General features: G+C 39.0%; 2 protein-coding genes across 5 annotated transcripts in view; one reads left to right on the top strand and one right to left on the bottom strand.

Moving 5' to 3' along the window:
• Positions 1-3804, bottom strand: part of LOC105564412 — a 45729-nt gene extending 41925 nt beyond the window's left edge. For all 3 annotated transcript variants that reach the window (XR_001009120.1, XM_012016757.1, XM_012016758.1), the window contains exon 1: positions 3054-3804. The gene's annotated coding sequence lies outside the window, so the exon portion shown is untranslated. The remainder of the gene's footprint in view (positions 1-3053) is intronic.
• LOC105564413 (partner of Y14 and mago) overlaps positions 1-8890 on the top strand; it is a 90167-nt gene extending 81277 nt beyond the window's left edge. Inside the window, exons 1-3 of one of the 2 annotated variants that reach the window (XM_012016760.1) lie at positions 6286-6452; positions 6811-6904; positions 7240-8890. In XM_012016760.1, coding sequence (XP_011872150.1) covers positions 6422-6452; positions 6811-6904; positions 7240-7759 — 645 coding nt within the window. In that variant the 5' untranslated portion in view covers positions 6286-6421 and the 3' untranslated portion in view covers positions 7760-8890. Of the gene's footprint in view, positions 1-6285; positions 6453-6810; positions 6905-7239 lie in introns of those variants that run through there. The other variant, XM_012016759.1, reaches the window with a different exon arrangement.
• The last annotated feature ends 1437 nt before the right edge of the window (positions 8891-10327 follow it).

Raw genomic sequence — 10327 nt, 5'->3', positions numbered from 1 at the left:
CTCTCTCTCTCTCTCTCGATGTGCATATCAAATGATCTTCCCTATACTTTTCATTATAAAAAAAGGCGTTAGCTACTTTCTAAGTCGGCGAATATATTCATAATCGATAGTTTTTCTCAATTTCGACATGTCCAATGTAGTGGGGCGCGAATAATCGCCGCCTCTGCACTGCATTCTGTCCCACCGATGTACGTTGCGAACTGCTGCACACGGTTATTTAATTATAAAAGCGTAGCACGTAAACAATTTGGACCGACAGGGTACTCAACATTAATATTGCCACGTTCTTAGCGGAATATTCTAGGCTACTTAATTATAACGGCGTAATACGGATTTTGGCTGACGAAAGGTGCTGAAGTATTAATGTTGCTATATTCTTAGGGATATATATTTTATTGGTCAAAATGCTTGAACTAGGCATCTGCATTTATATATTTTCGCGGTCTTTGACCTGTTCGTGATCGAATTAATTTTTCGTTTTTAAGTTTTTATCGGTCTAACGTTTTTTCAACAATAGAATGCTAAATCACCGAGTCCTTGTAATTGGGATTATGTTAAAATTTTCTGATTATGAGATTAACGCGCGAAGTCGACCAACTAATACAGGAAAGTACCACACACACACACAGAGAGAAGTTTTTCTTAAAATTTATCCTGAAAATCATGTAATCGTGAGACAACGTGGCATTTCAAAGAATTTTATGGGAGTTTGTTGAAATCTTACCATACGTTCTACTAATAATTATACTTGGTATTTATTTTACTAGTAGAATATATGGTAAAATTTCAAGAAGCTCTCTTACAGTTCTTCAAAATGCCATGTTGTTCCACGATTACATAATTTTCAGGGTAAACTCTAAGACCTAAGAGAAAATTCTCTCCGTGTGTATGAATGAATATTAGAAAACGCTGTAGGAAAAAATAAGAATATCGTCATGAACAGTAACATACACGTGAATTTCGCTAGGGATATGTGACACGCATTCTGGAATAAATGGCATTCTTATCACAAGTGCTTGTGGAGGCCTTTCGCTACTTTCGTATCTGGCCTCGTTCGATTTAGCAATACAAGTTCGTGACTTTCGAAAATTTCGATAAGGAAGGAACTATTGTGGAAGTCCATGGAGGATGCCGCAGTAATCGCGTAAGTTTTCCGGGACTCTATTTCACGGCAGATTGCGGGACTCCTAGAGCTGGAAGGAACGGCGAATAGTCCGGGCCATAAGTCAGCCTCTCCTTCCGCGGATGACGATCCCATCTTCTGGCGAGGCAGTCGTTTCTCATACGCCTCGCCTGCATCGGTGCAATGTCCGATGAAACAGGGGGGGACTGGGAGAGGGGGGGGGGAGGAGAAGAAGGAAGAGAAGGAGGAGGCTGGAAGGTCCAGGACCGCAGTTTGGGTGAAGCTGTTCGACGCGTCACGGCGGCTCTCTTCTAAATTCTCCTGCTTCCAACCCTCAACCGGCTGTGAGGCAACGGACGATCGCGTCATTAAAATATTTACATTGATATCCAAACTGCCCGATACAATTGTCTCAGCTTGCAGATTGAACGGCTTTACGCCCACCATGTACATTTTTCGTCGTCCCTGTTATGCAATTTGCATTGCAACTCAGCTAGCTGTTACAATTTTTATCTCGATGGCGAGCGTAACAATGGAAAAATGTAAAATGAAAAGTGAAAGAATAAAAAGACTTTTATTTATCACCCCCTTCTCTCCGACCCTTTCTCCACCCCCCCCCCTCTCTCTCTCTCTCTCTCCTCTCTCTGTCTCTCTCTGTCTGTCTCGTTCTCTTTTTTGTGCGGGTTTGTTTTAATCAGATCTTAATTGCAAAATTGCATAATATATATATACAAATTATGCAAGAGAATTATATGCTTTATACACTTTTAATATTCTCTTTGTCCTTTTAAAATCTTAAACTAACCCACGTTTTTTAAATTTAGAATTCAAATTATACAACATTCTTATGAAATCAAGAATTCTTTGACGCCAGTACATGACTAACAATAATTAAGCTTGTAATCGGCCATAGCTGGCAACGTGTTATTTTAACATATTGCGAAAAGTACTTTTCGCAATAAATTGTCTGTGTTAAAAACACGTTGCCAGTTATAGTCGATTACAAGCTTAATCATTCTTATGAAATGTACTGATTTTATAACTTATAATAAAATTTAGTAAACATAATTTACCATACATTTCTGTACAAATATGCAAAGCCAGTTTATCAAAACAATTTGTATTACAAAATACAAAATTTTATATTCTACATAAATTATTGCTTCGCGAAAGACTGGCTTTGTATATTTGTATGTTTTCTTCTACTCTATTCCTACCTTCTCCCAAAACCTTTGTGATGCGAAGTGAAATGCGATACTAACAGAATGTCGTTTTGGTTTTTGAGTAAGTGCCTGCTCAATAATTGTCAAAATTTATCTTTAGTTTCATGATTTTTTGACGCTATCGTTTAGTCTTCTATCGTTGCTTTCAATCGCGCGCTCGCGCTGCGATTTAAACTTAACGTAATTGAAAAACCAGAATTTTATTAAATTTAGATTTATATACATAAATCAGTTTTAATGCAGTCCCCCAATGCATTCATACGTTCCCACGTCTATCAAGTATAACTGAAACAAAGCCATATGTAAATCCATGCAAAATACGATGCAACAAAATATATTTGCATTAATTGACCGCCATGAACTTTTATTTAGAACCAATCGCTGCTTAACGACGATTACATAAGCCGGGACAGGCGTCATAATCAGAAGACTTTTTAAGTTTATCCGCTGCGTTGCTCCCGTGTGTGACCTTAGAAAATGACCAGCCTTTGAACTTATATCTATTGAACGATACGCGCGACGCACGGTTCCATTTTTTTCACGTAACATCCAGTGACCTTTAGATGGGTGTTGCGAACGTGCATGAGAAAACGCACCCGGGGAACCGAGTGCCATTAAAATCTACTTCTTCCCTAACCGGAATGCGCCCGATCGTCGCACAGAGACGTGGAGCCGATCGCCGAGGATTCATTTAGGCGGCTACGTACCAATTACGGTTTCCATTTTCCGGCGCGGTGCGATGCATTCGGTTCGGACCCCGGAGACAGAGCGAGAGGCTGTGCGGACTCGTGAGGAACCGGGATCCGGGACCACAATAACGATCGTACCCGGCCGGACGTCCCGGTCTACCCGGGGACAACGAGACACGGGCAAACTGCACACACACCTCCGATCGAGCCGCGGTATAGACTTGACACGGGTCGCGAAAGGGAGGCTGCGAAACTGCGAGATGAAAGCGGAGCGCAACCCCCGGTGCGCGCGCGCAGCATCCCCGGAAGCAGCCCGGCTAGATCGAGGGGTAGCCCTCGGGACCGCTTACTCGCGACTCCTCGAGTCAGCGCCGAGATACCCGTATCCGCGTCCCTGTTTCCTTGGCCCTTACATTTTAAGTGTCCCGCGAAAAGTCTAATTGTAAGATGAACAAAATCTTCGCCAAATAAAACGCCTGAAACTTACCGTCACTATTTTTTAAGTGGAATTCAATCTTTAACTTTCCTCAAAATCAATCTATAGATTTATTATTAATACTTAAAATTACAGTAATTATTTGAATTAAAGTGTTTTGCGTCTAGTGATTATTAAATTATTATTAATGTTATTCAAAATGAACTTCTAATGCTGTGACACGTTGTTCGATTTTTAATCGAATACAGGCGAATATATTTTTGTAAAGAATATGTATTTCCTGAGAGAAAATAACTGACAAGTACTTCACAATATTTTATATCTATAAATGTCTAATACATTTATTTATATCGTTTCTTTATTGACTGCAATATAAAAACATTTTTTTAAGAATACGAATATAAATGAATGGATTATACACAAAATATTTTATTAGAAATGTATTATTTAAATTTATCTTTTTTCACGAGTATCTTGAAGAAAGTACATACCCTATTAGATATTTTTACAGTTACGAAAAATAAAAGGAGTTTTTTGTACTCATCGAGGAGAAGATCAACTCTGTCTTCGTGACAATTCGCGAACGAGAGGAAGTCGACGACGTTCTAAAAAAACATCCTGTGTCGACGTCAATCGTACAATTAGTAAAATAGAGCTCTCCTTTTGAGCCGGCGCGATAATTCGTGCAGGTCCGAAATCGTATTCGCGCAGAATCTTAATTCTTTATTTTAAATTGTATGAGAGGACGAAGCCTAATTGATCTCGGTTTGCTTACGGTCTTAAACTCTCTCTCTCGATGAAAACTTTTCTTACAATTTTTCAACTTCTTTATAAATTTTCTAACTTTTTAGAAAATTTCCGACATACAAATCGAAACGGTTCAGAAATATTGAAAAAGTCCTTTCTACAATTCTTTATACATATGTGTTTAATTCTGAAATATTCTAAGATTTCTCATTCTATATTTTCAAAAGAAAATCTCAAAGAAAGATACATTTTTTACATTATTATAAATGTAAAATATCAAAAATTCTCAAAATAGTGCGAGAAGTTTTTTATCAGGTATTTATAACTTCAATCTCTGTACAAGTTCTTAAATACTCACGAATCTAATTTTCTTCGATCGTTGTGGGAGAAGGTTCTCTCAACCATATGGAATGAGTACCGGGATCAAACTCGAGACCTTTGCATTTCTTAAAAGAGAAAATACAGAATACAATCAGAAGTAGGAATAGGCTTATTTGTCATATTTATATACAGTTTTTTTAATCATGTTAATATATGGAGCCGTGTGTAAAGATACGTCCTGTAAGATCTATAATTGTAAGGTGGGACTCTAAAAGATAATAAAATATATGAGGATATTCCAAACAAAATGTTGCATGTAGCATAATATTAAAGGAAAGTTCCCCATTATGAGATAAGCTCTTAATATGAGATAGCAGGGTTTTTGCTAAATTAATAGGCACCGTCTGTTGGTTTTATCGTTAATTTATTGCGCTTGGAATGAAATCTGTTTAGTGGGAAATTTATTGTTAGATCGTGTAATCGTTGTGAATAAAGATTTGTGATTAAATTTCGATGTTGAAAACCTGCTATCTCGTATTGGAAGCCTGTCTCATAACAGGAGACTTTCCTCCAATAGTAAAAGCGTCTTCCGTTATAGAAAAATATTAAAATTAAAGTAAACAAGGGTACAACATGAAATATCCTTTGTAATGATTCTAAAGTTACTTCTAAAGATTCTAAAGGTATCAGCTTCGGTATTAAATTATCAATTTAATTATGCAATTATGTTATTTAAACCAGTTTTCTTAAAACTGCGTTTGAAAACTGATCGTAATCTGCTGGATTGAAAAATATATATACTTTCATGCAACAATATTAAGCACAAAGATCCAGCTCGACCCGATATAAAGCTTTATTTCTTCATTCGATTATCCACAAGTACACAGTCATATTATTTATTTAAAAAAAATTAGAATCTACCAACCATGAAATAGCCGCGCTTCCCCGCGCGTAAAAACCATATCAGACTACAGATTGAGATTGAGATTAGATTGAAATTTGACCAATCGGAATAAAGTTTACCAATCTTAAGTTTAGTGAATTTTACTCTGATTGGTCAAACTTCAATCTAATCTCAATCTCAACCCAAAGTCTGGAGCTCGACCAGGAATCTTTTTCTCCAATATAAACTCGTGAAAAGTGAGAAAATTTCATTGGCGAGTCTAATATTTATCAACGAAATTTTTCACTTCTCGCGCTAGAGAAAATAAATTCACGATTGAACCCCTGTGTAAAGCCTCGCGCCCGCGATGCTCGGAACTTGGTCCAAGTTCCAGTTCCGAGGAATGTGTAGCCAATCACCTTGCAACTTTTATGGAATAGCTGCACATTGATTGGCTACATATTTCTCGAAACTGTAGAACTTGGACCGAGTTCTAGGCATAGACGTATAATATATAGACTACGCGTTTGCAGTTGTACAAACTTTAGAGAGACAACATGCTCTGTAGCGGTCGCCCTCTCTTTGTCGCTCTCCACCATTCCCCTTACTCTTTTGCTGCCCCCGCTGTTTATTAGACAAAGATGAGACGACTACTCTGCCAGCTATCTCGTTCTAAAGTTTGTACATGTCCTCGACGCGGGAGAGGTAGGGAACGCGCGGGTTCTGTTCTTGCTATGCCTATGGTTCTAGGCATCGTGGACACGGGCCTGCCGCGGGCTTAAATCTGCGACTCGATGAAACGGGACTGCCGGCGACACCTGTCGGCGCGCCTCTCGAGGCCGCGAGCGAAACCCGCGCGCCACCGGACTCGAGCGGCGGCGGAGGTTCCGCTCCGTACGACACGGGGGAGATTGCAGGATGGCACGCGGATAGTTCGGGGGGACCTTTTTACATTTATTTACATTTCTCGCGAACGCGCGCTCTCGCGAGGCAATTGCGATGGCGTCGACTTACATCAAGGACGAGACGGGTAAGGTCGCCGATCGCCCCGCCGCGCCGCGGGACGGCGTGCCCGCGGCGCCCAGCGGTACGCGCCGGCTCTAACCTCGGCCCGTTGTAAACAACCATCGGTTTCGGTATAATAATAGATCGTTCCCGTTTTCCGCGGCGCTATAGTTAGACCGGTGTACCGCGGCAGGTTTTCACGTGTCCTGAACGCCGGGGCTGATCGCCGTGACGGAATTCTCGCGCTTGCGCCAACTTGCGATGCATTGTTCTTTTTAAGTTTAACACGGCACCCGAAGTATTCCTGAGAGTATAAATGCCGTCGCCAACATTTTGCGGAGGCATGACTGAGGACGTTGCGACTGAAGCGTGCGTGTTTTCAGGTACGTTTATACCGGCGAGCCAACGACCCGATGGCACATGGCGCAAGCAACGGCGCGTGAAAGACGGATATATTCCTCAGGAAGAAGTCCCATTGTGAGTAATCGTCAATGTTCTTCGATATCTTGATGTTATAAGTCGTCTATAATATGTGTAGTAAGCCTGGGGTGAGGAGTAGAAGTAAGGAGATTAATCAATTTTATTTCTTACTCCTACTTCAGCCCATACGCTTACTCTCGGCGAATCGGAACGCCATCGGCCAGTGTTAAATATATTTAAAAAGTATGCCTGTATTTTAGCTTCCTTACATGAAAAGCTAAAGATTATGCTTCTCTCTTACTCCTTACGCCAGGCTTACTCCACACATTATAGACGACGCATTACTCGACAACTGTTTCGCATTTTCTATTGCCGTGTTATTCCCTCTGCAGGTACGAAAGCAAAGGGAAGCAATTGATAAAGAAGCCCTTATATCCTGTGGGTGCCAGCCCAGAATTTATAGCCGAACATAAAGCCAAGCTAGAGGCTCTGGCGGCGAAGAACAAAGTGATACCCGGCACGCAAGCGAAAACTCAGGAGGGATCCAAGAAGAAGAAGAAGAAGAGCAAGTCCAAGGTCGCGGAACCCGCCGCCGAAGGATTGTCCAAAATTACGATCTCAGAGCCCGACTTTCATAGAGAAGTCCCGGTTCACACCGACAAGCCGCTGTCCACCGCGAAACAAACCACGACAAACAACGTAGCTAAGAACAATTCAAACGCCGCGCTAAAAGCGACGGCCGATCCGCAGAAGAGATTGAAAAACCTACGCAAGAAAATTAGGGAAATCGAAGTGTTAGAGGATAAAATCAAAACTGGTGCTCTGAAAAACCCCGATAAGGAGATACTCGACAAAGTCGCGCGGAAAACTGAGATCTCCAAGGAGGTGAAAAGATTAGAGGCTGCTTTATAGATCCATATCCAATTCACACTTTCACAAATTGAATTTGTTGGTGCCATCGGGAAATGGCGCGATCGTAAAACCTGATTGATAACGATCCTATTATATATAACGAGACAAATCTTTGTTCCTTTCGATTCCATTCGACAAAGACACATCGCAGTTTTAATATTGTATCTTACATATTAGTCTTTTCTTTTTTTTACTCACAGTGTGTAGATTGATAATATTGATATATACATTTATATATATCGCGATGATATTGACTGTCAACGATTCTGACACTTGAGCAAAAACTTACATCTACATCTATACATGTACATATACAAGAGAACTTACGTGAAAGTTTAAATAAAGACGAACGGAGTTTTCGTTCATTAAATGAATTATCCTTTGCACGTCATGATTCAAGCCGGTTAAAAAGAGTAAGATAACCAGTTTTAGATGAATTTATATTAGGTGGTCACGATGATCTAAGAAATACATGTAGACATCTGTGAGTGTTTTAATGAGAATTATTAATGCATTTAATGTGATAAGATAAACTCTATCGATTTATAATATTTATAGCGAATAAACCTGAAATTATATATAAAAGTAAAAAACATTGTCGCGCTTTTGTGAGAAGAATAAATGTTCTGAAAATATTATCGCATAAGTTTCTGTTAATAGTAATTTTACTATATCAATAAAGTATTGTATCATAATTGTAAATTCTTTTATGTAATTAATTTTTCTATAGGAAACATTTGTGGATGCCGGTTTAAAGGCATTCTCTAGTATTATTCAGAACACTTTATATAATCACACTTGATTATTTTTTCATAATAATTAACCACTAAGTATGAATATAAATTTTGGGTATTGAATAAAGTATTGTAAACAGTTTGCAGTACTTTGCACCATGGACAATTGTATTTTCATCGGTACTTTGAAAAAAATTCTGATAGCTATAGCTTAGGCCAACAAAAAGGAGATGTCAACGGCAAGTAATCGCCCATCTAACAATAAGTACTTACTAACCATTTGTTTTCGAAGGATTGCTAGCAAATTCAATTGGTGAAGCAAAGTATTACAAACTACTGCTTTACATCTATCGATCAGTTATTGAATAAAACGTTTGGTACCATCTTGCTAATCATATACAATTGTATATATAATTCTCTTTTTTTTCGCAAATATCCGAGTTGTACTTTACAATACTGATAAAAATTGCATTTAAATGCTGTTGTTTTGAGGTTTAAAAGAAGGAGGGGGATTTTTGTTGCCAACGATCAAACCCTCTTGAAGACATCAGTTCCCGTCCGAACACGTTGGGCAAAAAATTAATTTTAATTTCTGTAGTTTAGACCAGCAGAAAAAGAGGTGTCAACGGTACATGGTATTCCCAAGCGGTCACCCATCCTAGAACTAACTATGCCCAACGCTGCTTCAGTGATCGGACGAGAGCTGGTACTTTAAACGTTTTTTTTTAAGTTGCTTATTACAAAAAACCAATACAAACAATCGGATTACAGACAATATAATAAACGGTACCCTAGCGGAAAAAATTTCTATAAATAACTACAAAAAATTGACTTGAGATAGAAAGTAGAAATTTTTATATCTTCGTTGAAACATTTATTTCTTTGTAAAAATATCTATAAAATAGTATCACAAATTACAATGTTCTCAAATCAAGAAATTATTGCAAGTAGTATTTCATGAAAATGTATAATTTTCTAAAAATTAGTACAGAACTTTACTAGAATATTACAAAAATTAACAAAAGTGTTCCAGCATTTAGTTAATTCTAGCATTTTTATAACACTTTAAATTTACGTAGAATTTCTTAGATTCTGGCAGTTATATTTAATTTTTTTGTAGAATTTTGTAGAATTATTTCCGGCAGGGTATTTGCAAGATAATGAAAAATAATATTGCATTCGGCGGCCCCTAAGGCACTCGCAAGACGGATATTCTATTTTCTAAAAAAAAATTTAACCTTGTTCATAGCAGCAGAGAGAGACCAGAGCTGCTTTCGCGAGAAGATGAAAATGATCCGGTTAAAATGACCCTGTGCTATGATTGGTCAAATCTGGAATTTCATTGAATAAAATTTCAATGTGATGCTACGAAATTTCAGATTTGACCAATCATAGCACAGGGTCATTTTAATCCGGATCATTTTCATCTTCTCGCGTAAAGCAGCCCTGAGAGCGGCCACGCCGGCGTTTTACTCGATACCAAAATTGGGCACTGCATTACCCGCTTGTACAATGGGCGTAGCACGGACACGCACCAAGTGGAGACTTTATCGGCAGTGCTTGAAAATGGGTGTAGCGTAATAGTTCCAAGAATGAAAATGGGCGTAGGGCGCTGGAATCAGCCGGGGCGAAAACGGTATCAAGACCAGAGAGAAGCCTGAGAGATGTCACGGCCCCGTTTTTCGTGATACGCGAATGCGATACGCCCTCTGTGGACATTGAAAACGTGGACATTGAACTACGTAGCCAATTTGCACATTTTGCTAAGTGGGCAACGCAGATTTGCGAAATTTTGGTTGCGTTTCGTGCTATAATCAGGTCCTGTGCGATGCTC

Source organism: Vollenhovia emeryi, unplaced genomic scaffold, assembly GCF_000949405.1.
Source record: "Vollenhovia emeryi isolate VEMERY1.0 unplaced genomic scaffold, V.emery_V1.0 DF939165.1, whole genome shotgun sequence".
In the NCBI taxonomy this organism is placed as follows: Eukaryota; Metazoa; Arthropoda; class Insecta; order Hymenoptera; family Formicidae; genus Vollenhovia; species Vollenhovia emeryi.
The sequence above is the reverse complement of the archived record's forward strand: the minus strand, read 5'-3'. Positions and strand labels throughout refer to the sequence as shown.